Raw genomic sequence first — 27653 nt, forward strand, 5'->3', positions numbered from 1 at the left:
GGTGTCATTGCCAAGCAGGGTAACACATCCAATGCTTTACTGGTGTAATGGGGGTTGGGGACATTCACGGTTGCATTGGGTGCTTTCCACACCTTGCTACTGCTTGGGGAGAATGGGATGGCTGAGCCTCTCCTTTCCTAGTGGCGAATATAGCTTGGGTTACAAAAGGGGTAAACACTGTAAAATCCCTGGATGGTGAGAGAGAGAGAGAAACTAACCAAGTGTATGCAGTTTTTGTTCAGAGGACTTAAGTGGTTTGTAGAACATACACAAGGGCGATCAAGTGAAAACATGAGATCTTTCTTAACATTTTTGTGTGACATTGGATGAACAGAATGATCTCCTCTTGCATGTACCTGCAAAAATGGCTGAAAACTATTTATTTGCATGCGGGGCTTGCACCAAAGGCATGCTACTGCAATGCTTGTCATTATGGATGTACACCAGCCATTGAACTTTCTCATGATATTCAAACCGTGTCAAATTCTTTGTCTGGCAGTATGTCCAGAAGTGTATTTTTCATAGGCTATCCTGTGTATAGTTGGATCGAGAATTTGAGTTGAAAATAATGCGTGTCCTCCGGTCACAGTAAATGTCCATGCAGCTGGAAAAGCGTTTTCAAGATTGTAATTTTAAAGTGCGCACAAGCAACAACAGATCTGCGTTCAACCATTCCTAAATCAATGTGGCATTCGGTAAATATTAGGGCTGCCACAAACTAATCATTTTGGAATCGCTTATCCCATCAATTATTCTGAGAATGCCCCCACTACCACCATCCCCCGTCCCGTACACCACCCACCTCCCCCATCTAGATGCATGTTGGAGCAAGCTATGCTAAGTTCGCGAGAGGATGAACACGCATGAGACAAGGTTAAACGTGCACAGCGATTTAGTTTGCTCTCCGTTTACATAGTGGTCGAACTGACTGTGATGAGGCTTTTCAGCCTGCCCAGCATGAGCTGCACTCATTTGTGAGTGTCTCAAAGATGTTTCAGTCAAAGGCCACACACACACACAAGCGTCATTTTCAAAATGAATGCAATATATTGTGGAGTCTACAAACGCCATAGAGTACGTTATAACTTCTGTAGCAATGGTAGGGTGGGTACATTACATTAGCTAACAAGTCAAAAACAAAACTTGTATCCTCCCTTACCCATCATAGTGCAGTGGAGGCCGGCCTACCTCCTGGTTGACGCGCATGTACATTCCTGTGTTCTCACGAGCCTCGTCTCCAAGCAACTGCGGCTCCACATTGCATTAATTCCATAAACCTTTAATTTTGACTATTTAACAAATGAAAACAATGGGCATAATGCCCAGATACTCTGTTGCAGCAAGAGTGTCTGCCGCAACAAATGTCCATACGGAAACACATTGTTGCTAGGTTTTGAGGCATCCATTTTTTTCGACCAATTTTTGTGATCGACACAACCGAGTTGGAAGACTTTTTGCCCAGCCCTAGATAGATAGGTAGATAGATACCTCTTTTGTATAGCTTGACCCAGTAGTTCCTGGGCTGTACATTAAGGGTTCAAAGGAAGGCGGCCACACCCCTTTTTGCTAAAAATGTCCAAAATTCGGCAGATCATGGCTACCAAACCCCTGCTCCGATTGACCACAAATTTTAGATTTAGTGTTATGCCATCACTATCAACAAGTACACCGAATTTAATTAATAACAAAATCTGCTTGGTTAAAAATGTCAGATTCTGGGGGGCCATTTGGCTTATAATGACTTAGAGGCCGGATGCCCTGTGAGCCCGCAGCGGCTTTCCGTTGAGCGCCATGTTTCTCGTCACCCCGCTGGCAAACCCAGCTGGCCTCCTTCACCCTCTCTGGCTGCAGCCACCTGCTAGCACGCAGTGAGCACCGCGGCTGGCCGGGCCGCCCGCCTGTGTTGCTCCCCGCCCACCAGCCAGCCCACACCTGGCTCTGAGGCTACCTGGTTAATCCTGCCAGTAGCATTGTCTCAAAGATTCAACCTTGCAAGTCTCATAAGTAGACACGCCCTTAACCTAAACTTGTAATATTTCAAGCCTTTGTATGATCGCAAGGACTCACCAGTGTAGTGAGAAGGGAACTCTTATTATACAATTCGCCGACTGGGAGGTCGACTGGTTAGCACGTCCGTCCGTCTCAGAGTGCAGAGGTGCAGGCTTCGATTCTGGCTCCGGCCTTCCTGCGTGGAGTGTACATATTCTCCTCGTGCCTGTGTGGGTTTTCTCCGGGTACTCCAATTTCCTCCCACATTCCAAAACATGCATGGCAGGTTGATTGGACACTCCAAATTGTGAGCGCGAATGGTTGTTCGTCTCTGTGTGCCCTGCGATTGGCTGGAACCCAGTTCAGGGGGGTCCTCCGCCTTCTGCCCGAAGACAGCTAGGATAGGCTCAGGCATGTCCACGACACTCGTGAGGGTAAACAGATTAGAAAATGGATGGATGGATGCATGGGTAGATACAGTACCTGGGAAATGTAGAGATGGAGCATTCCGCCTCTCTGCCATAGCGATAGTTATAAAAGGTACTCCTCCGCTTTATGTCCAACCTTTCCAGCTTGCACCTGTATCTAATGTCCTTTTCATCAAAGTGAGTTATGAAATCACCTGGATCGAATGTTAACTGATAAAGGCGGATTTTATCACGGCTCTCTTGTAAATCCTTCGCCTGCCAAGGCTACCGCCAGCAAGACTGAGTAAACAAATGCACGCGGGGATCAGTCACATGACGTCCAGAGCTCTGTGCACTTTGAATGCTGCGTATTGACCTCCAAATCTATCACAGTTATGGAGCGAAAGAAGTCAATTGATTTATGATGTTCAACAGCCCACTCTGCACTGTCTTCATTCTGCATCCTTATTGTGTCAGAAAGGAAGAGCACACATAGTCCTATGAGCAAATGTTGCATTTCAGAGCTTTGTCATGATTGTTTACTTTGTCAACATGTTTCGTTCTCCGAAAGGAATGACAATAAGCTCTGTAAAGATGCTTTATGTATTTTTGCTCAGTATATGGCGACATATGGATGTGTTTTTGTGGGCAGATTTGACGTGCTCAGCGAACTTATGGTGGTTTTGTTGATTCATCTATGAGAGGAAACAGCATTAAGCCTTTAAAAATAGTTGTAAAATGTGTACTCCTCAGTTTATGTTGCATCTGGGATCATCAGTTGATGTAAAAGATGCCAAGGACCATTTTTTGGGGATCCACATACTTTAACTTGTTTTACATTGGTGAGGTAAACTGTTGGACTTGGAAGGAGTCTCTATTCCATCCAAACACCTTCCTCCAGTTTACATTTCTCTTGGAGAAAAATAGGTGCCAAGAAATGTGTAATTAAAACTGAGGAGAAAATCTCACTTCAAATTACTCAAATTTTCCACTTGAATGGTTTAAAAAAAAAGATCTTTGCGTCTAATGCCAATAAATGAATGGTTGTTTTATTATTATATTTGTGTTTATTTTTGTTTTTTGTAAATTATTTAACATTTATTATCTGTAATATTATTTTGTTCCACAACATAATAGTTGATCTCACACTTCACCCTTATTTCTCTTTCGGCTCTCTGCCTATCATCCTGTTGCATCTCTCCCTGTCCTCTATATCTTCTGTTGTAACTCTAGCTACTGTATCTGCTAGTCTTCCTTTTGCAACACCCACAAATCTCTTCTCTGGTCTTCATCTTTACACTCCATTTCCAGCTTCCTTTTACCGATATATATTGTAGCTACTGACCCTCCTCCGCACCTCCAAGCCACCTCAGTCTTGCCTCTCGAGTTTCGTCTCCAAACCTTACAGTCTGTGCCGTCCCTCTGATGAGCTCATTCCTGAAACTTTCCATCGTCATCACTCCTATAGAGAGCCAAATCGAGAATTGAGAATCTATCTTCGGCTATTGGAGTTCATTAGCAAACATGTTGAACATCCACATGTGGCGGTTTCTGTTCTGCTGCGTATTGGTCATATACCACTGAACAATACAGACCCACACTGAGCGCTGCTAATTAAACCAAAGTCCTGGCATTAAAGTTTTCTGGCATGAAAAATGTATGGGTAATCAATGTTAGTATTCCTAATCTTATTTTTGCCCTGGTGAACTCCAACTGCAGCAGTAAACAACATACAAAAACAAAGCAGAGAACACAAAAGTACCTTACAAAAATTACTGTAATGTACATATGTTGACAGCATTTAAACACGTTAACAGAAAACTATAAATCCATCTAAAGGTAAAGAACTAATTATGAGTTTAAAAAAATATCAAAGAAAAAAAATGATTACAAATTGTTTAGAGGCCTTTCATCGAATGTATGAGGGGAAAAAAAGCAGTTTTTAACCTGGTTTTAAAAGCATTTACACACAGGCTGAGTTCACATCTGTTGACAGCTAATTTCATTTGTATGCAGCATAACAGCTAAATTCAGCTTCGCCATGTTTACTTGGAGCTCTGGGCTCCACTAATTGACCCAGGTCTGTTCTCTACAGGGTTTATTTTCAATCAGCATGTCTTTAATGTATTCAGGACCCAAACCATTCAGTGATTTGTGGACAAGTGGCAGAATTGAAGATCTATTCCCTTATGTTCTGATCTTTTTGTTGTGGTCACTAGTTTCACAGAGTATACACCCCCGCCCCCCCAACATATTCTTAGATTATCATCACACTACTTTTTATTATAAGGCACCTCTTTCCATCAACATTTTTTATTATGCATTCCAAAATGTTCCAGGACAGCTGTATTTATTCAGTTTCGTCATTTGACTTGTTACATGTAGTTTGTTCTTGTCTGGGTATCGTTATGTTTCCCCTGTGTAATCTCAGTTTTTTTTTTTTAAGTGACTTGACATTGCCACAAAGGAACAAAGGGCCTTTGAAGGTACTCGTTACAGAAGGAGAAACATTCTACAGTCCCTGGAATCAAAGGATGTCGTTCGACTCCTTTGGGATGGTCTCAGTGGTTAAACAGCAGTCTTGTCTGGGGTCCCTTGGAGCAAAAGTCTCCTTTTTTTTTAAATCAATCACCATGGGTGCAATCAACCAAATGAACTCATGCAGTCAACTGTGATAGGTTTGTAAAAGTAATAAATACAATATTTGCTGTGTTATATCAACTGGGAATCCTGTCGCAGCACTTAAACGTCGGGCAGTTCTGATGGCAGACCTGATGGATAGGAAACAGTTAAAGAGCTGGAGCGATCTGTTGAGTCTGGCACGGTGAAGCCAGTGGACTGGAGCAGGACTCGCCCAGTGACTCGGCTCAGCTGGCTTGCTGCCAGCAGCGCCCCACGCTGCAGACAATACTACCTGTGTTAGCTCGAGGAGGGGGTTGTGCTGCGTGTGTGAGTGCACACGCACATGGACATTTGCACACACGGAACTGTTTATTTTGTGTTGCCTGGAATTGTGGGACTCCTCCTGCCCTCCCCCCCTCTGACTGTCATTTCGCCAAAATGTCTATCAACAAGCTTGAGCTCTTGTTATGGCTCTATACATTTCAGTTCTAGCTGCAAAATGAATGTTGAATGTATTTTTGAAATGACAAGGGCTGACCAATGGACTGTGCCTTTTTAAGGGTGACTTTTTGATCATTGCCATACATCCCAAGTTGGATACCTGTGACCCTCCTATAAACACGCTGGCGGTAAGAGAGGAGGGAGGTGAGGTGGTCCCAAGGGGTCCGCGCTCTCTGGTTACTGCATGGAGGCTGCCACTGCTCGGCGGTCACCATGGCAACGCTATTTGATTTCTACAACAATACAAGAGCGCCACTCCCCCGCCGTACCTCCCACCCCTAATGAACATTTGCAATATAGACCTGTGTGATTAGCCCTTCATGCTGGCGATAACCATCAAGTGCTCGATTTTGTCCTTTCCGTACCAAGGTGCAGTCAAGGCTCATCAAATAGAATACAGTATCACATTTGAATTGTGCCTGAACACTATTCATCTGTGTTAATCATTTCATTGGCTGTTTAGGGCCATACAATGAACAATTAAGTGTGAGCAAATTTCCCGCTGCTCCACTCTTGATATTGGTGATGCAACGGATCAAAAAACTCAGTTCGGATCGCAGATTTTATGACTGATGTACAAGGAAGCATCAGTAAATAAAACAGTTTAAAACATGTCCTACCCAATGTCGTTGTTTTTGTATACAAGTGTGTTTTCTAGACGGCTGGAAGTATTTTCAAAGCAAGTCTTTTCTTGCCGACATTACCATGTTACAACGCTCCTGCCTCCGGTCCTCTTCGAAAACACTTGGCAACCATCGGCGCCATACCCGGAAGTGTCTGCTCGTATTGTTGTTTGGGAAATCACTTGCGATCACACGAGTAGTGCCTCATAGGACTGGATTCTAGCGGTGGTGGAACAGAATCTTGTGTGGTGTTCTCTGTTGAGATCTTCATCGCAGACCACACACACTGTTCGACCAAAACTGTTAAAAGCCTGAATTTCTCTCGCAGCTTTAAAAAAAAAAAAAAGATCTTTTCAGATTAAAAAAACAAATCCTTATTTGTGTACCAGTCCTTAGTTGTTTTTGTCTTTGGTTAAGACAACAGATATTTTTAGCAGCTCTGTTCTGTTGCCGATTGGTGTCTTGGCCAATCACACATCAAGTAACAACAGGCTAGTAGTAGGCAAATATGTTAGCCTGGATGCGGTCAGAGAGGGTGGGGGAATGCATGTCTTGTCAAGACAAGAAGTCTTTTTTCGTTTGTTTTTTACAAAGTGCGTAAGAAATGTGTGTGCTTGTTGTTCATTTCAAAGAATGAACAAGGACAAAAAGAAAGGACTTGACTGTCAGTATTGTACTGGCATAACAGTACTTTGTTTAAAAATATATTTTTAGCTATGATTTGTAACTTTGTTTGGCCACGGAGGTGCCTGCTCAACTCAACTTTTAACATAAAAACAGTAAACATCATAATGCACAATAACCCAGAAGGATTATCTTGGGTGAAAGTCGAAAGGAAAAATATCCCAAACTGGGTGAACCCAGAAGACTAAAGCCATATGCCCAAAATACATCATGTGGTGTGCCCGGTGCCCTGCCCCCATGATTTTGCAGGAAATACCATGTTGGCTGTGTAGGGGAGCGCGAACATGGGCTGGGCCCCTAGGGTGTGGCCACATGGTCCCAGACAGCCCTATTCCTTTGTCCCCCTGCTGACTTGACAAGCTGTACTCTTCAGAACATCTACTGGGTCTGTCATCAAGACTTACACCTTTTCATATGGACTGCATGCCCCCCCGATGTCTGGTTTTTCTTCTCTGTATCAATAGTATGTCCTTGCTGTGATGTCAGACATGCATGCCCTCGGTACAGAGGCATCTTTCAACTTGTAAAGATCCTAAAGAGAGGGCACGTTTACTAATTAATTTCCAAATTAAGGCTTTATGTAAATTCATATGACTGTCTGAGATTCAATATGACGAATATCTTGGCTATGTCTGGATCGCTCTTGCTGGTCAGGCGGGCCATCCTTAAAACAGATGATGGTGTAGTTTTCACATCAAAAGAGCCAAGTCTAATTATCACCTCTGCCTTTCAACACGACAGATGCTCCTCCTCTCGAAAATGGAAAAAAAAAGGAGAAAATAGTGTTCAAACCCTACAGCAACCCTTCGCTAAAAATGGGTTCTCTGTTTTTTCAGGCCTCTTGTACAAACTTTAGCGGTGGTGATGCACCGTTTGCAAGTGCTTTAGCAGATCCCTAAAATAGATTGAGCTAATTATCCCATCCCCAAAGGCATGTACAAACAGGTTCATATGACAGGAAATGCGGCCTCGTCGAAAGAGTGGAAACTGAAAGCGAGAACTCCGAGCCTCTGGGTAATGGATGTTTTCAGATATTTGCCTTGGTGTTCTTTTACAGGGTTTCAGTTTGGCGGCGTGTGTTGTAATACGGTTTTCATGCAGCGCAACAGTCGCAATGCAAGCTTTGCACCATTTTGCTTTTCTTCCCATTTCCATAATCCCTGTCACACTGGCTCTTCCATTACCTTTTGGTGTTGTCTGTGCTCATGACAAGAAGCCAAATGGATGTCGCTATCAGGAAAACCTACAGTTGGCATATCTCCGAATGCTTACACACGCACAGCGTTTTGAAAGATTGCTCTCATTATTTTGCTTTTCTTCATAAAGCTGAAGTGTTTGGAAAGGGGATTTTGGTGAAAGAGTTGGAGTCGATCCAGAATCGTGTCGCAAGTCAAATGAAGCCGTCAAAAAACCATTTTCACAGCTAAGACGTCCACCTCTTTGTGTACTTCATCATAAAATTCGGCTGACTTTGAAATGTGTACTGACCCGGTCTGCCTAGTGTCTGTTTTTAGATCGTGGCCTGACATCGTGGTGCACTGGCCTTGGGCCAGCAGGCCAGCCTTAAATTTATCTCGCCCTGCTTATTTATTAGCAATCAGGATGTAAGTGGCTTATATAAGGGGTAGGCATAACTTACACGATGGAGAGGTTCTACTATATTTTATCAGCACTACCAGGGGGCAACATAAAACCGTGCACTTTTCAAACAAACATTTGACAAAAATATCATTTTTAATATGGACAAGATTTGTGCAAATGTATTCTTTTTTTTTTTTTTTTATTGAACCCATTTATCTTCATAGCTAGTGATTGAAAGTCATGGATAAAAGACCAACAATTCAACAACAAAGAGTTTAAAGCAAACAAAATAACCTCATACTGTGATTTAATTTATTTTTTGTTTTCGTGGGTTCTCGTGCATGGAAAAATATGACTCAAATATTGCACCGGTAACCAAGAACTCACATTGTCCTTTTTCTTTTTTGAAATTACAAAATCAAATATACTATGTTCATGCTGCATGTCATTCAATATCCCCAATGTAATAGTCAGACTTTCTCCTGAATGATAGATACAGTGCAGCATTGGCCAGCTCACTCTGCTTTGTAAAGAGAAAACAATACCGGTGCGTCTCCCCTGCAGGGTGAGTCCACCGGAGGTCACGACAACCACTTTTCCAGGTCACCATACGTGTTTGCAAAGTTATTGACGGTGTTAAATGCATCCATATTTTGGGAGGACACAAAGGGTACAATTCCTCATGCACTTCAAACAGACTGACAACAGTTCTTGTGAAGAAAATCTAAATTCTGTTGTTTGTGTACCTTTGTGAATCATTCTCGTTTGTTTTTGCTCCCCTTAGTTCGGTAAATGTCTCGCTATGGTTGCACGTTTTAAACATGACTGTGAAGACTTCAGCTAAGGCAAAGATTGCTTCGCCGTGTTATAGTCAAGTGCTCATCCTGCAAAGTCTCCATCTCAGAAATAGAATGAGTAACAGCCATTCAAAAATCATTTGAGGCTCTCGGGCCGCCAGTTGCCCATCCTTGGTTTAGATTTGCTGCAGGTCGTCCCATTCAAGGCAGCCATGGACACATTACCATCCGTGATACCTAAATGTATTCCATTGTTTATTTATAGAAGTGGAAAAGACAATAACTGACCCTCTGTTCCACATCATTCTATGTTTTGTTTTCATTCAGAGACCCCTAGCGGATTAAATTGCATCTTGTGTTTACATTTAAAAAAAATATATATATATATTATATACTGTGTGTGTGTGTGTGTATATATATATATATATATATATATATATATATATTGCCTGCCAAACACTTCTTAATGTACCACGACACCTCCACCTTTGGAATGTGCTTTTTTTAATCTGTTTACTTTTGGCCGGCGGTGTGTATTTGTCACTGCTTTTGAAGATAATTATTCTCAATGTTGCAAGTTAATTTCAGTTTGCATGTCGCTCCTCATATCGCTGCACTCCAGCTGGTCTCACTCTGAACACCTCCACTTTTGCGGAGCTTTTGCAAAACACAACCATGAATATGCAATCTACGTGTGTAGATGCTGCTGTGGATTTCCGACCATGTTGTGTTTATATTCACGACACCTCCATATATGACATCTGGACAAGTACATCCATAACAACCACATCTGACTGACAGCACTGAGGGTGATTAGGTGACGAGCAGTCAGTCATAATCCCCACACGCATGTAAACAAGGACTGAAGTCGCCTCTGCGTACTTTGTACTACCTCCTTGCCTTTTGGCTAAACAACCTTCAAGGGCAGTATTAATAATTTAAGCAAACACTCAGACGTGGTGGAGAGGACAAGAAAGACCTGCTTGAAGCGCTCTACTTGAGAGAGGCTATTAAATATGGAAACTATTTGTGGTGACTAATCCTGTTTTTTTTTTGTTTAGTTACTTTTTGTTTTTGTTTTCCAAGAGCTTAACGTCTACCATAGCATGGGTCCGCTTCTCCCAAGGTTAATTGTTTGATCAAGAAAATAAAAGGATTACCGGTAGTCTAACGACTGCGGTAGGGATGTACGCACAGTAAACAGGCTTTTTCTATTTGCACTTGCTATGCTATTTTGTTTCCATCAGGTGCATGGGCTTCCATAACCTCGTATTCAACATAAGGGGTTGGCTGAGTGACAGGCATTCTTGCTATATCTGTCATGCGTGTGACAAAATATATTTTTTACGCTCACTTTTTTTTTTTTTTTTTTTTACTTGATTAGGTGCTTACGCCTTTGCTCACCTGTTTCAAACTCAAACAACAAAATGTGCCAAACACAAAATGCACAAAGTATTGTTGTATTTTCCTCTAGGAGAATCAAAGAGCAAATGATCGACGGAAAATCAATATTGTGGCAGTAATCTCAAAGCACTTGACTCAAGGTAAAATCAAATTGCCTTGAGTTTCAGTTTATATCCTTTTCAATTAGTTTCAATTTTAATTCAATTTTATCTAGCTATTTTCCCTTGGAACAAATGTTTCCTGACCACACACAGTTAAGCGGATACTTGCGTATTGATGCCCCTGTGGTGTTCTGCCAAACGGCATTTGAAAAACACACACATACGAGGTCATTATTTTTCTGTGTTTCGGATTCGGCACATTTGGTTAAGTTGGTGTGGTGTTAAGGGTGGACTAGTGTGATGTGCATGAAACCCTCAGGGGGAAAGACTGAACTGCACACAAATCATTAGTGCTCATCAGCTGCTGCCACTCAGCCACTTATTTGCTCGGCAGCTTGCCTCGTCTCAGCCTCGGATCCGCAGACACGCATTTAAGGGAACATCCCTCATTATACATCAGAGTTGGAGGGAGGAACAAAGAAGGGGGAACGCACTGTTGCTTCAGAGAGGGAGAGGGTGTGGGGTTGGGGGTCAAATGAAGAAAAATGCAAACAATTCATCGTCATTTCCAAGCCTATTCTCCATCCAATGTTTCACTCGCCTATTTGGGAAAGAACTTCAACATGACAGCAAAGTGTTGCGTCAGCATTACGCAGGCTAATCTGATTCGCCTCCGGTGAATTATTTATGGCCACTATACCAAGTAAAGGTGTATGCGGCATATTAAATACATAATCCTCTCATCTTTTATTGATGCTCCTTTGATGGAGGCTTCACAGTTCAGATTGACAGGAGAGCTTCACATTTAGAGACAGTTAAGCATTTGAATCCCTCATTTGCGCCAGGAGTGAAAAAAAAAAGGCTCCTACTACTTGATGCTGTTAACAGGAGAATTGGCTACTGGACCAAAATGTTCTGCTGAGGTTACGTCCGCTCTTGAAATACAGTAAACATTTACACACTGTTGTGCTCAGCAACAGACTGTTTACACACCTCGGCCGAATGATAAGATGTAGCGCCAGCTGCACTCTGATCAAATCTGCCACAGGACACGTTTGTGTCAACTGCTCATGTGCTCTGCTACCCATGTTTCCATTGTGAGAGGCATACATGCAGATAGAGAGGTGCAAGGGCGAGAGGGGACCCCTCCTGATGTGCTCAGTCTTTGCGTGCACACCAAAACACACACGCGCACGATATCATCACACGGTACCAGCCGTCAGTATTCCGGAAATAGGGTTTATCTAACTCACTGACTCTCAAGTGTTCTAATAATTGCTGAGATAGGAATGTTTTGTGGTTAAATCACTGCCAAATCGATTACAAATAACGTGGCCGGTCTTCCTGTTTATTTCATTTGGAAATCTTCAAGAGGTTCTTGTAATCTGTTAAAACAAGCCAGTTAAACCACTGACATTGCAAATGTGGGAGAAATTGGACAATTTGCGGAGGCAAAAAGAGCTTGTATTGGGGTTGCCAATTTCCCACATGATAAGCACAACTACGTAACTTTGCACACAATTAGAGGTGTCAAAACGAATCGAAAAGAGGCACATTTTGGTAGAAGTGGCTGCCACAAAGAGGAAAATCAAGTCATTTCACTTGGCCTGTCAAAGTTTGAGAACCAAAAAATTGGTTTGTCAACTTCTATGATGAGATGGCTTCCAGTGTGGGTTTTCGACTGTAGACTACTGTTATTTTTATTTTATCACGAGTTTGTTGCAAGATGTAGATCTTGCAAACTTATGGTGATTGGTCTGTCTCTTTGAGCTGGGAAAGACTGCTATTTTTTTACATTGATGACAAAATGTGTGTGCGCGTGGTTGCATGTTTTATGAGGCTTTATGTACATCGGATATACCAGCGAGTCTCATGCATCTAACTCGAGAATCTTTTTCAACTTATTATTTCCTGAAAACTGAAAATCTTTTTGTAAACGCCGATTTTCAATGCATTCATCCATTTTTTTGTCTGACCTTGAAAAACAAAACAGCGTGAAAATCTCTTCACTATGATTAGCTGGCAACCTGTTCAGGGTGTACCCTCCCTACTGCCCAAAGACATCTGGGGTAGGCTCCAGCACCCGCCGCGACTCATCTTAGGATAAAGCGGACCATAAAATGGATGGATGGAAAATCTCTCCAAAATTCATCAAGTTAAGATGTTTCATGCCTAAGTTTGCATAGAAATAAATGAAGTTCCTACAAGTCACGTGAAAGTTCATGTTCCGGTTCACACAAATTGCAGTAGATGAACATATCTGAAATTAATCAAATATCCAAGTAGCCCGTCATCTATTGTTTCCATTTTCTATTTGTTCTCGGGAAGCAGAAAGTGAGTCATTATTTGTTCTTTATTTCGGTTTTTGGAATGACTATTTCGAAAGCAAGTTATTATTCACCATCATTTAGTCTTTTTTGTACCTCTTTTGGTTTTGGAAAAACAAATGAACAATTGACACAGGTTAAGCTTACTGCAGTATATTACAGACACATTCCTGTGTTGAGCGCTGTGTGTTAGTTCGGCCCGTGTACCGAGTAAAATGGTTCTTTGTCGGAAAGGGAACTTCAAAGGGAGCTGGACAATCTTGTACACGACACTAATAATGTCTAAAAACCTCTCACAGCCTTTTCATTTTGTAATTTTGCCTGGCCTGCGGTGCTACCGCTTAACCCCTCTGACCACACTTAACTCCGTTGTCATTACTTGGCTGTCGTTAAATGCATTCCTTCACTACGTCCATGTTGCACTGGATACGACTGGCTCCCGTCTGTATGTATTTACTACTGTGTCTGCAAGTATTTTAGGTTTACAGTCATTTTTTTTTCAGGAGTAGTATCCGGTTTCAGGTAAAATAGTCATTAAGTCTCCCTCCCTGAATATTTTTACCTTCTTTGATCTCTTGTCTGACGGTGTTGAATGATTTCCCCCAAAAGGCTTTGAGCATGCAGAGACCTGCTCCTCTTTTATCTGTGCCTCCCCATCAAGCACTTTGAAGCTGTTTACGCACTGCAAAATAACCCAAACGAGCAATGAAGAAGTCCCTTCACGTTGCGTTTAGAAGGAGCTAATCATCTTATCTGAAAAGTGCTGTCCCAGTGTGGGAATTTATATTTACATCCATCACAGGCCATGTCCAGATAGTTAACAATTTCCTCTGGTTTTCTCTCGTGGCATACAATTCAATAATGCTTTTCCATCTCACGATTTTATTTAAAAAAAAGTGGCTTGTATCTGTGTCTTCAAGAGAGGGCAATGGTGCATTACAGGCTAAATAAAGACAGTTGCAGCCTGGGTTCGGATAGAAAGCACTTTCTTGTCAATAACCGATTCTGTAATTAGTAATGACAGTGTTTTTCCACTGTATAAATGTTTACCTGATTTCAAGCCCTTTCAACTTCCAGAATCGCTAGCACTGAACAAATGAATTTACCTGTTACACGGCAACACACACATATTTGACGACAGGTGATCGCTACTGTACAGTACATCACACTCAACAACTCTTCCTTTTTATGACGAGGCTAAAATGGGATAAATCATAATTTCGGAATCCATTGCTTATAAATTGCTGCGTTTCGATTTGCAGGAAATTCTGAATGTTATTGATTTTCTTTTGTGTTTTGAGGAGTGAATATGGTTGCAAAAAACAGGGACTGGAGAGCACTCTATGGGGGTTTCATTTAAAAGAATCCATAGACTATCTCTTTACAACCTCACAATTTTCTTTAGTATCATGGTGGTGGCGGTGGTGGGCCGAGGGTAGTGTAGCTAGTATGGCCAAAGATGAATGTCAGTTCCTGTCTCAGATGTGAGAGGAGGAACGTGGCTCAATCTGCCCAGCATGTTAACTACTTCCTGGACGCCCCCCCCCCCCCCCCCCCCATCTGTAGATACAGATCAGTGCCCTCCCTCCCCCCATCTTTAGGTACATAACAGTGTCCCCAGATGGATGAACTCATTGAAGACTTGGATAATCACAGGGCTGGAGGGAAACCAAGCAATTTTTTCATGGAATTGTATTCCTCCCCCTGCCCCCCACCCCAGAGTTCCCTGAACTATTCAGAAGCAAATTCTGTCTCATTAGAAAGCTGCTGCAGTGCTTTGGGGCTAAAGGCAATGTGTCCATTATCAAAAATCGGTGTGAAATATTCAAATGGTTTTCACTGGTTGACTGAAGTTCAGTTTAAAGTCGTCATAATGTACGGGGAACACTGCATTTTTCTCACGTTAGCAAAGGAACGTGTGCTCTGCATCTGTTCATCGGCATTGGTGTCTCAGTGGGGTGATCCTTCGCTGTTGGCCCATGGGGAGGCTGATAAGAGGGCGGATTCAGGCCTCAATCATTGCTGGTTAATTATCACATCCACAGCAGGTGAGAGGTTTCCCCACTGCGTAATCCCTCCCGGATCTCAGTCAACTACTCACACTTACATAAGGAAAGCCATCCTTCTGTGCAATCTCCCATTTGTGGAGTCATTTGTTCGGCTTTGGTCAAAATATACAACTATATTAACTGTGTCATAGTTTTTGAAACTGATAAGGCTTTAAGATGAGACAATAAAAGCTTTATTTGTCTCACAATGGAGAAATACGTCTCCTTCTTGCAGCGCGGGTGTATCAGTCTCTGGCTGAAGGAGCTGCCCAAGTGCTGTCAGGGTGGCCTGCAGGCCACTTATTTTTATTTTTGTGTGGTGTACAGTACTGGTAGGGCTGGGAATCAAAAATTTTGATAACCGGTTTCCAGTAATTAAATTCCTAGGAATCGCTTCTTTGCTTGCCTAAAGATTCCACATATCCAACTTTGTTAGAAAAATAAAGCAGTGGCTTGACCGCTGGTGAGGCGACTTAACTCGTTCTCGGGTGTGATGTGGTCGACGTAGCAGAGGGGGAAGCAGGGAATGAGTGTATGAAAGCTGAAGAAAGCCTAGCACTGACTATCAAATTAACAGGTCATCTCAAAAGCATGTTTCTAATATTCAAGTGAGCACAAGGGCCAAACCTGGCACAGTTCTCCCAATCATGCATCCCTTCAAAGGTAGGGTTGTAACGTACTGTATATCAATCACTGCCACAATATTGTTTGTTCGTGCAGTTTAATTTGAATTAGACATGTTTTGGCCACCAACATTATACTCGCACTAATCTCCAGATGAAGGGAAATGTAACACGTTTGATTTCTTCTTCAAATTGAGTTGATTCACAACGTGTGTGTGCATTAGCAAGTCAGTGCCTCAATATTAAGTGTTATTAGTGATTGTAGGTCGTTTATGTACATTGGGCTTATATTTACATGTACTTACTATTTGAACTATATGTATAATTATGACCTCAGCCAATTAGCATTGTCTCGTGAAACATTTACATGCAATTGCTCATGTTTATTTTATTTGTATTATGGCTTCTACAGACCCCCCAAAACACACACACACACACACACACACACACACACACACACACACACACACACACACACACACACACACAAGCACATTTATTTAAATGTGCCACGCCAATTAAAAAAAGCAAATTACATTTTTAAAAATGGTCTGATCACTTGGACTAAACTTTCTAACTAGAAATACTGCAGCAATAATCACTACTATAAATCAGTCATACCTGCTAATATTTTAAAACATTGCTTTTCACCCGCTTCAGATGAACACAGCATTGTGAACTACAAGGACAATTATATTTTTTGTCGCTGAGCCAATAGGAGCCCATAGCCAGTCCTATTTCTTAATCACTGCTGTTAGGTAACAGAAGAGAGCCTCTGGGGGGTTTTTTTTGTGACAATATCGTTACATCGCTAGCCAAACAACTTAGATGTATTATACATGTATGTACAGTACGTACATTGTTTTGTTTTATGTACTGCAATTTACAATGATACTCCCCTAGGACTTTACAGCACAGTTAACATGAACAAAATACGGTAATATAACAAGACATTACATAAAACGTGGACAGTCAAGCTATTCCTGCATACGCCTTGTTGTTTGAAGCCGTGACAGATGAAAGAGGAGAAAGTCAAAGTGTCCTTTCACCAGTGGATCAGAGACGTCATGCTCAAACCGTGCATGGCGTCCCACACGTCTGCTATGAGATAAGTTTGAAAGTAAACAAGAAACTGTAGCGTCCATTGACGAAAAACGAGATTTGTTCACTTCTGTCCCAAGTGAATCGGCTTCAATTCCGAGCGCCGATTCTTCAGTTCCAAATACGGGTCCACGTTCCTCACCGACGCTCCACTCTCCTCATCCTCAGCTCCAGCAGCCATCCATCTTGCTGCATCAACGCAGACTGTCCAACAGCGCCGCCATCTCCGCTGAACAAAATGGGGCAGTGAAAAATGCTGCCCATTAACAGGCGCCAAAAGCACAAGCGCCCCGAGGCTGACAAGTGGCGACTGTCAAAATCAAAATAGTGCGGCTACACGCGTGCTTCAGTCTGTCTTTCCATATCGTCTTAAAAACACACGAACCGGTGGCTTTGACAAGCAGTGGCTAAATCAATTCACCTTGCTTAGGCATACTGAGGAAGGCATGCACTGTTATTTATGCCAAAAGCACTGTGCCCCAACACAGCAAACAATCGGCTGCCTCCCTGGTGAGCGAGCCATCAGCCAACCGCAGGCTGGACACATTAAAATGACATGGGGTGACGGCCATTCACAAAGTAACAGAGAAGAAAAAGTATATTAAAGATGGTAGTACCTAAAAACACTCAAGTAATAAAGTTACAAAAACTAAAATAATATAGTTTAGATCGATAGTTTAAGAAATATTTTATTTTTTAAATTTATTTTACGGCAGCCTGCTATTGCAGCCCAAGTGGGCATGGACCACAGAGCGCATGAAGGCTGCTTCAAAATCATCTGTGTCTCTCAAACAAAAGTGGCCACACAAGCTAGGAATCCATCATTTTCCAATGCAAGTTTTGATATACAAATTCATTAACATAATAATAGTCATATTCTTATTCTAACTCTGAAATTAAAGTATGTTTCCTGTAAATGAAAGTGAGCCCATTGAATTAATAGAATACAGTAGATGCACGTCATGGCGCGGTGTAAGGATGGTAGCACCTCTGCCTCAATTTGAGCCAGGAAAAACCCTGGCCACAGTATGCTTCGTAACAAAAGCAAAGACCTCGACTCTATTGCCTTTTAGCCTTTTAAATTGCAATTCCAATTCTGCACCGGCTTTGTGTGCGAAGAAATGTTTCTACCAAGATGCCTAGCGTGCCCTTGTTTTCCACCCCAGGTCACAGAGGGGACTCTGGTGAAGAAAAGTCAACTGGTTTTGAAAGAGGTCTATTCTGTCGAAAGAGTGGCTCAATAAGAAGGGTAGTCAATATGGTTGCGCTCAGACAGCGTCTCGGTAAAGGGAGGAGGTTTCCTGCTGAGCCACTGATGGAACAAAACAGAGTCTTTGTGCAAGCACACCCTCTTTATCCCTATCCTCTTCAGTGTGTTTTTCCAAAAGGATGGCTCTTGCCTGTTCCGTGGAAAACAAGACACTTAGATGAGTTATGCGCCAATGTACTTTTGCTCCGTTATTTCCCAGCATGGGCTTATGTTTAGTATTACAGCCTTGGCTCGAGAGCGCCATATAGGATATCATGGCATCACCTTAAGCTGAGCTCCCGAAACCTTTAATGACACAGAGCAAAGTGGATTTGGGACAGAGGTAACAGCCCATACTTATCAAGTAGACAACTTCATTTTCTGGCCTCACGCTCTCTGCTCCCTCGTTCTCACTGGTTGCCCGTCCTGGTGTTTCCTAATTTTCAGAGGCAAGCGGGTGCCGTGCTCCCTCACTGCTGGATCTGAACAGATTGTACTTTGAGTCAGTGTAATATTGTTAGAACTTGCTCATCCTAATGCTTAACATCCTGCAGTCTTTCTGAACCAACACTTTTAGCATTTAATTTGTGTAATTGAACATGAATCGGCTGAATTGCAAAATATTCTGGATTTTCTGAAATGTAAATTAATGAATGTTTTTTTCTTTTTGTTCCTGCAAGTATTTTAAACCTCTCTAAAATGTTTTCTTAGGTTGTAGTTTTTACTCACAATTCTGTGTCATTATATTTCAAGATGAACTTTTCGTACCGTTTGACACAATTTGAAACAAATACACATTACACACCTAATTTTCCGTGCAGACTTTCGCTGAATGGTCACGGTATCTACAATAATTTCAACATTGCTTCAACATATTAACAAAACTGCAAAATTTTGCTGAAACATCTGAGTTTGAGTCTTTGTTCAAAATAAATCGACGTACCAAAGAACTGAGGTTCAACTGTTAATTGTTGATTGACTGATTTTTCACAAATTGACTTCTAGGCTGGTTTCAGTGAACACACCTCACAGGAAAGCCACGACTTATTCTGTTGTATGATTGCCAGCAGATGGATAACGCAGGTTGACTGCACCTTTTACCACCTATGAGAAAAGCAGTGTCACTTTGTCACTGGCATAGATTGATAAGATAAGATAACCTTTATTTGTCCCACACTGGGGACATTTGCAGTCTAGAGCAGCAAAATTGGGGGGGAAGAAAAAAAACGAAGTGTTTCATTGCACAAAATAAATGTTTCAGAAAGAACTGTACACAGTTCAATAAAAGAGCAATATACTGCATATAGATGAACACATCTATTTCTTTTTAATACATATTAAATGTTGGAAAAAAAGTAGGTGCGATTGAAAAACCTCCCTTGCACAGGAGTGTGCTATGGCACCCTGGTTGGGAATCAAGTCATTCATTTCGAAAGAATGGGGGCACTTCTATCCCCTCCGTTGTCGAATGAGCATCGAAATGATTGCACAGCTTTAGTTAGTGGGAGCACTGAATTGCCTGGCATGTATTCTCTAATGTACAAGTGAAAAATTAGAATGCACTCCAGACATTTTCTAAAGCACTTTTCCCATAGTTGTGCTTTCAAGATAACTAAGTGCATTAAAGACAAGAATTGATATTGGTTCGTAATGGAGCCCACATTACAAGCTTCTGGCTTTGGCTCACACAAGGGAGTTGATGCCGCAAGGTAGGGAGGGGACTTAAGTTCAATTGCTCAAGCACTGACGTCGCTCGTAGCCTCTCTGCTTCCTCTCTCCCCCTGGGTGTCCCTCACCTGCTCTTGGAGACATGCGGTTTCTTCAAGACGAGAGCCGGCATAGTTTAAACTGTGTTTAACATTCCACCTCTTATTTCACTCCATTCGCTGCATTATTAAAATACCTCCATGCACTCTTAATTATTTGCTGGCTCTCCTCATCCCTGCAGAAATGGCAATTGCTGTTATTTGTCTAACCAATACCACTGTGTGACTCTTAGGTGCTGGTGGCTGAATAATGGATGAGTACAAATGCAAAACAATTGCACTTCTTCAGACTTTCTGACGATCCGTTTCAGTTTGATGTTAACATCTATACCAGAGGAAAGGAAATTACAATTGCGTTCCAAAGTCTGTACAACTTCACTGCGCTCTCCGCGTACAGGCGCGATATTAACTTGCCGGGGAGGCTAGTCTGAGTAATATTTGTCAGGTCCTTCCATACAATTTCAATGGGGCTCGTGGTTTCATAATGAAAAGTCTCTGTATGTGTTGCTTTGGGAACATAACTTTTAGTGTTTATGACCAGCCATGGAGTTCCAAACTTTCTTTTTTTAATTTAGCAAGCAGTCATTTTCCCATGACTTGTGCGGTTGACAAAGATATCTCGATCCAAAACGTGTTTTTTTTTAAATACTTTCACCAAAGCAGATTTGAACCAGATAATAGATCGTATGATGATGAGAAAGTTTGAGATGTTGTCCAACTTAGAATATTTTGTCTTATTTTTGCCCCTCTAGCATCAGCAGCACAGCCTTTCAGCCCATTCTGGTTCACGGTGGAGCCCCGGGACACAGTGGCCATTCGGGGGAACTCTGCGCTGCTCAACTGTTCTGCACACAGTGATGCAACCGCAGCAGCACGCATCGAATGGAAGAAAGATGGCACCTTCATGAGTCTGGTTTCAGATGAGAGACGGCGCATACTCCCTGACGGCTCCCTACTCTTCACCCATGTGGTTCACTCAAAGCACAACAAACCTGATGAGGGCACTTACCAGTGTGTGGCCACCATTGAAAACCTAGGATCCATTTCGAGTCGCACAGCGCACCTCTTTGTTGCAGGTAGGGGTGGCAACTAACTTGTCGACATTTATACCATTACTTTTTTTGTCCCCCCCATGTCCTTGTACTTTCAGTTCTACTAATGTTGTTGCACCAATACTATGTGACTTTTTCTTCTGAGATTTCTGTCAAACTGGAAACCTGACACTTTCTTATTGATTTTGAGTTTAGCAGGTCTGCTTGCTGCTTGTAAGCACATTTTGTATATGCATGTAGTAATTAGGAAGCAAAACAGTTTTTTAATTAGCTGGGGAGGTTTAAAAAAAGCCATTTATTTCTGAACTTATTAATATAATATTACATGGCCAAAAGTGCTAAAATAATTATATTTTCTGCAGCTGTCTTCCAGCAGTTATCTGAAACTTAAAGTGTTTTGTCTCGAAGAAAAAAGAAACAAGGTGGACAGCATAACAACGAGCTGAATAACAGAAGACATGCACAACAGGACAATTCAATATATATTCATCAATCCATCCATTTTCAACCCCGCTTATCCAGAAAAGGGTTGGGAGAGGGTGCTGGAGCCTCTCGAAGCTGACTTCGGCCAAAAGGGCTCATATTGAGACAAGCAACCATTCACATTCACACCGTCACTGAGTGGGAACCGATCTCACGCTGCCCCCGCCCGCAAGTCAGGCGAGTGTACCACTACGCCAACAGCGACTATATATTGAGAGAGAGAGCTTCTGTTTTGTTACTTTTGAATGTAGGCCATGAACATCATTATTTTTAATTTCTTTTAAGCGTTATCTTCTACTACGCTTCTAATGTGTGCGCCTTTGTCAGTGGGAAAAAGGTACCATAGTTGCTTTCTTTTGTTATAATTGATTTCTTGTCCTTGAAATGGGTCGCCGGGCCACTGAGCAGAAGCCTGAATGCATTGCCTTTATGGAAACGACATGCATGAAAAAAGATTCCGATTTGTCTTTTCTATTTCTTCTACCCCAATGTCACCTTTCTAAGTGTGAGAACATTGAGTGACATGGGATTATTAGGTGTTTCGAGTCAAGTCATGCCCTGAAATTCAATTTGCAGCCCTGCAATCTATTTACTGTGCTTTCCTCTTGGTACAGTGCTGGCAGGTTTAAAGATACTCAAGAGATGCCTTTTGCAGGGCATATACTGTCGGATAAGGTTGTTTGGCATCAACGCCTGGTTGTAATTCTGTGATTTAGTTCCTTCCTTACGTGATATTTTGGTTTTATGATAATAATTATTGATTTCATCTTTAACCGCGCTGGTGTAGCTGAAGGAGAAATAGGTTCCCCTTTCTCTGAGTAATAGCTCCAGTGGCCCGTCTCGCTGCAGGTTATTGTTTAAAAAAATGACATGAGCAATATGACAATGATTCGATCATGATGCTTTTTTTTTTTTACTTCTCATCTTGAGCAAAGACAAAATAACTATCCATTTGGCTCCGAGGAACATGTACTGTACCTCTAAAATGATTTTGGATCCGAACAGCCATAGAAGGAGACTCAACAAACTGTTGAAGCGCTCACATCATTTCTCAGCTCCATGGAAATCTAATGCAAATATGGACTTGAGATGAGCGCCGCTGTCAGACAGCTTCATAGCCAGGGGGTCAACCATGATTGGGTGTTAGATGCAATCACTTTCGACTTGCAGAGTGGAGCATCTGTCAGCCATTATGGGCACACCTTCCATCCACGACGATTCATGAATGTACTGTATCAGCTTGATTCAGCAACATGCACACTCATAACAGTATATTTATGGTTTTACTTTATACGTTTGTACAAGCGTGGCTTTTGATGATGGACTCCAGCTGGCAGGCAGGCAGGTGGCCTCTAAAAACGGTCAATTTTAAATCTCGTGAGTGCAGGCCATTAGGCCGTCATCAGACCCAGGAATGATGGTGGAGACAGAGGGTGGCGTGGGAGTGACCTCTCTGATGTAATGACCGAACAAGTCACGGATGGCTGGCGTGGCACAGAGCCTATTTGACAAATATCAGGGTAATATCTGGGATTGATTTCGAGGAGACGTGACAGTCACGACCACACATTAGCACCATCCTTGCCACACTTTCACAAGTTCCTGCTTTCAATGCTCACACATTTATACTCCCTAAATACGAATTGTACTTCATAGTTATTCTTTCGGTCCAAAGCTTTTTTTATGGGCAAAAATATGATTCTTGTGTGTTGTTTTTCTTCTGCACAAGCACGTTAATTTATTTTTGTTAGTAAAAAGTGATGTGTAAGTTATTGTATTGTATGAATTGTAATCCTCGGCACTTAGTCACACACTTAAATGATAAGTAATGTGGACTATTGATACTGTTGTGTCAGTGCATAGAAATTGATACACAATCTTATAATGCGTAGTTCTGCATTTATAATTTTCTTAATATACAATGTTTTAGGGTGGGGTGGTCGTAGACTGGTTAGTACATCTGTCTCACAGTGCAGAGGTGCAGAGTTCGATTCCGGCTGCGACCTTCCTGTGTGGCGTTTGCATGTTCTCCCCCCTGCCTGCGTGGATTTTCTCTGGGTCCTCCGGTTTCCTCCCACATTCCAAAAACATGCATGGGAGGTTAATGGGACACCTGCGTGTAAGTGTGTGCGCGGATGGTTGTTCGTCTTTGTGTGCCCTGCGATTGGCTGGCAACTGATTCAGGGTGTCGCCCGTCTACTGCTGGAAGACAGCTGGGATGGGCTCTGGCATGCCCGCGACCCTTGTGAGCACAAGCGGATTCGAAAATGGATGGATGAATGGATATTATGTTTTGTCTATGAAGATTTTAAAATGGGGCAAGGACTGTGTACTACTCGTTAGCATGTCAGGCTCACCGTTTTAAGTTGCTGGGTTTTCATCTCAGCTTCAGCGTGTGGATTTTGCATGTTCTCACCATGCTCATATGGGCTTTCTCCTTTGCTCTAAATTATCCTTAGACCTGTGTAAATGCATGAAAGGTTGTCATATACGCGCTGCAAATGGCTACTGACTGGTCCAGGGTTTGCTGTGCTTCTTACCCAAAAATCAGTTGGGAAAGGTTCCACCTCACCCGTGACTCACATGACGAAAAGAGGTACAGGAAATGAATGGATAGATGAAAGTGAAAAAGCGTAATCTAACAGCAACAGTAATTCTGAATAAATACATTAAAAAAGCGCTAACTGGTTATTTAGCATGAAGGCTAAATGGTAGCGTGGCGTTCTATATTTGCACGTTATGCTCATATTGCAATTATGTGCCGTGATCATTTCAGAGTCCAAAATTGCTTTCTTTGGGATTTTAGTCTGGCAATATCTGGCTCTCTTCATATGTATATTCTGAGGGAATTGCAATTCCCATGGGGTCAGCGTTAATATTTTGATTTTGCTGAATAGCAGCTATTATTATATTTGCACGAAAATTAGGAATTTATTTTTGGAACCTTATTCTAATGCCAATGTAACTTCAGTGAATAATTGTTCCTTGCCTTCTTTGTGCTTTGTCATGTGTCCTCCTTTAGCTGGTTTAGCTTGTGTACAGTCAGAAATCATGGGACTGCACACAGACTCTCATAAAGGAGGATGTTTGGGGGCTCGGGGGAGCGATATTATGTCTTCAGTTTGAGTCTTAGTGATAAAAAGGCGGGGGAGAGGAATTATAGGGCAGAAAGCCAATGAGTGGTGTGCAGCGGTGATAGCCAGGACACAAAGCGCCACTGCTAATGAGAAACCCCATCTTAACTGTCTGCTGTTCTCCCACACAGATGCCCTCCTCCCACTGTCAGGCTTTGAACTCAGCCCTTCAGAATTGCTCAAATTGAGTCACACCTCACTGCTATTAAAGGGGAAACCCCCAATTGAGAAAGCAGAGCTAATTCTGTCCCTTCTCTCTGGCATGCCTTTGTTTGGGCCAAATCCTGACCCCCTCACATGCACTTTCTGATATTTCACTCTTTATATCCCTGGGTTTTCTCACAACATTCCTCTTCCTCTCTCACGACAGTACTTTGGTGTACAGAGACAACAAGCTACTAATAATCCCATGAAATCAATATGAAGCAACACACATGAAGCGTTAAGTGTCTTCTCATATTTAAACAGCTTTGGTAGAGCTGGATGCCCTTTGAAGGTATTAGGGGTGTCACCAGATTCTTTAATCCTTTTTTTTTAATTGTCATGCCCCTAAGGCTACCATTTCTTAAAAATTCATAGGATGATGTGATGACTACGTCAACATTTATTGAGGACCGATTTGTCTGTGTACGAACAGCACCAACATGAAAAACAACAATGTCGTATTACGGTGTTGCATTCGTGCTGCCAAAACTCCTTATCATAATATGGCTTTTTCAGCAAAAATTCCACACAAATTCAGTGCACACAAATATCGCCTTCAGTCCTATGAGTTTGTTTGAGATATTTATTCTGGTTTTCATGGCTCTCTGGGGCAGTGTTACAGCACCACTTGGGCCTGGCATATATATATATATATATATATATATATACACACACACACACACACACACACACACACACACACACACACACACACACTCTACTACAGCATTTCAGTGTTTTTATTCCGGACACACATTTCTTGAGACAAGTCCATGTCTAGATCACCTCTGTTTCCGTGTGGACATGGAGACAAGCTAGGGCAGTGAGAGATTTGCATTTCATAAAAGCTCACTCCCCCAATACCCGCAGAGATGCTAACTAGCGATAAATGGTAGTACTCATGTGTTTCATGTCGTCAATAACATTAACTACTGTGTCATCAAATTGAAGTCCCTCTATTTCCAAATGCTGGATTCTCTTGTGTTAACATTGCAGCCAGCTAGGCTCCTGCATTATCATTTCACCTCCATGCATGTTTCTCATCTTTAAGGACAAAAGTATTAAAGCACAAGTTTTAATCAGTCGATTTATGATAAGGTGGGCTTAATTCCTTCCGAATCTGAATTGTTCATCTTACCAAGAATTTTTAGACAGTTTGGGGAAAGGCCCTTTTGTGTTCCAGCTTGACTGGGCCTGAGTTCGCAAAGCTTGGGTGAGTTTGGTTTGGAAGAACTTGAGCCCTCGTCTCAACCACATTTAAAAAACTGTAGACACTGTACATACTTCTCATTTATTTTCAATTCATATACTGTATTTTTATTGGCAAGCAAGCTGGGCCAAAATGTTGTCCTTCCATGGTCTCTTTACCCCCCCACCCCCACCCCACACCACCGTTTTTTACAGTCCAAAATTGTTACTTGGAAAATTGGTTCGTGCTAGTTTGAGAGAAATCTCAGCCCATCAACCAATTAAAGCAAGAATCATTATAATGCAATAAAGCAATAAGGAAGATTATTGTCAACTTAATTTTCACTTCCTCATTGAATGGTTTGATCAATATTGCGGAAATGTGCAAATTCTGCTTTTTTTTGTGTGTGTTATTGTTGATGAGCTTTGTGTAGAATCTTCCAGGTAAGAATAAACCTAACTTTTATCTTTCATTTTAAATTGAAGCCCACGGCAGGAATTAGGTTATTAAAGACTCTCAAATAATACAAATAATAAATACAAACATCTAATTCACTTTCTTAACATTGCAACACGTTTGTCTTCTGCATTCATCAATTACGTACTGCATGCACAGGCTGATGTAAACCAGAGTGACATCTTAATGGCAGCTGGGAGACTGGACTGTCCACATTAATCCCTCTGCAGTTTTCTCTCGTCCAGCTACTTTCACTGGCTTCTGCTATTTTTGACTCTTTTCCTCAATGACTCAACATCCCCCATCTCTTCTCTTTACTACCTCTCCTAGCCTCTATTTCTTTATTATGCTCTCATTCCTCTGCACAACTCAAACACACCCAATGGCCTAAAGACACACACTCCCTTGGATTGCACTTCCACTGTGACCGCCGTGCTTACTCATAAAGAGAAGAAATTGCTTACCAGTCTCCATAAAACAGCAGCACAAACATGTCATTCGTTCTCCCAGGAACCACTAGAAAGAGAATATTTCCTCTTAGTTTAGGTTGAGACTTCCAAACTTTAAATTGATGTATATAAAAGGATATGTGTGATATCAGACATGAGAAAGTAACATTAATTTAAGGTGTGGAAAATTGACTTTTTTGTACACAAATACACTTTATTTCAAACTTGCACAGTGGGAAAGTGCACAAGCAAGAGGCTACATGACCATCACAGAGCTCTTAAAATAAATACAATCAAATCAGTTCCGAGCTGGTTGAAAACGTGTCCTGTTCACATCCCACAGTCAGCCATCCTACCTGAGTTCATGTTTTCCAAGCGCTCATGAACGCTAGGCGCTAAGCTAACGTGCTCTATACAATTTTTATGGGTAGTAGCTACAAGCTGCATAGAGCGGAGCCTCTTCTCTAAGTTACTCATTATTGGCACATTTATAATCAACCAGTCTGGCTGTTTGGATGACAGGTATCACCTCAAAGTGGCGGTAGTGCTCTTGAGTGGTTTAGGTCCTATTTAGCTGACAGAACCTTTTGTGTCAGCCTTGGCTGCTCTGAGTCACGCACTGCTCCCCTGTCATGTGGTGTTCCACAGGGCTCAATTCTGGGGCCTCTGCTGTTCTCGCTGTATCTGCTCCCATTGGGTTCCATCTTAAGGAAACATGGTATTCCCTTCCACTGCTATGCAGATGACTGCCAGATCCATGTCCCACTGAGCAAAAAAGACGCCTTCTCATTAAGGCCACTCCTATCCTGCCTGGAAGAAATCAAAACCTGGATGGCACAAAATTTCTTAAAATTCAATGAAAA

General features: G+C 42.0%; 1 protein-coding gene across 2 annotated transcripts in view; it reads left to right on the forward strand.

The window, feature by feature from the left end:
- neo1a (neogenin 1a) overlaps nt 1-27653 on the forward strand; it is a 155716-nt gene that overhangs the window by 36676 nt on the left and 91387 nt on the right. For both annotated transcript variants that reach the window (XM_086106542.1, XM_086106543.1), the window contains exon 2: nt 20576-20899. In XM_086106542.1, the coding sequence (XP_085962668.1) occupies nt 20576-20899 (324 nt within the window). The remainder of the gene's footprint in view (nt 1-20575; nt 20900-27653) is intronic.

This window comes from Hippocampus guttulatus, chromosome 3 (assembly GCF_054856545.1).
Source record: "Hippocampus guttulatus isolate MCC_2025c chromosome 3, RoL_Hgut_1.0, whole genome shotgun sequence".
In the NCBI taxonomy this organism is placed as follows: Eukaryota; Metazoa; Chordata; class Actinopteri; order Syngnathiformes; family Syngnathidae; genus Hippocampus; species Hippocampus guttulatus.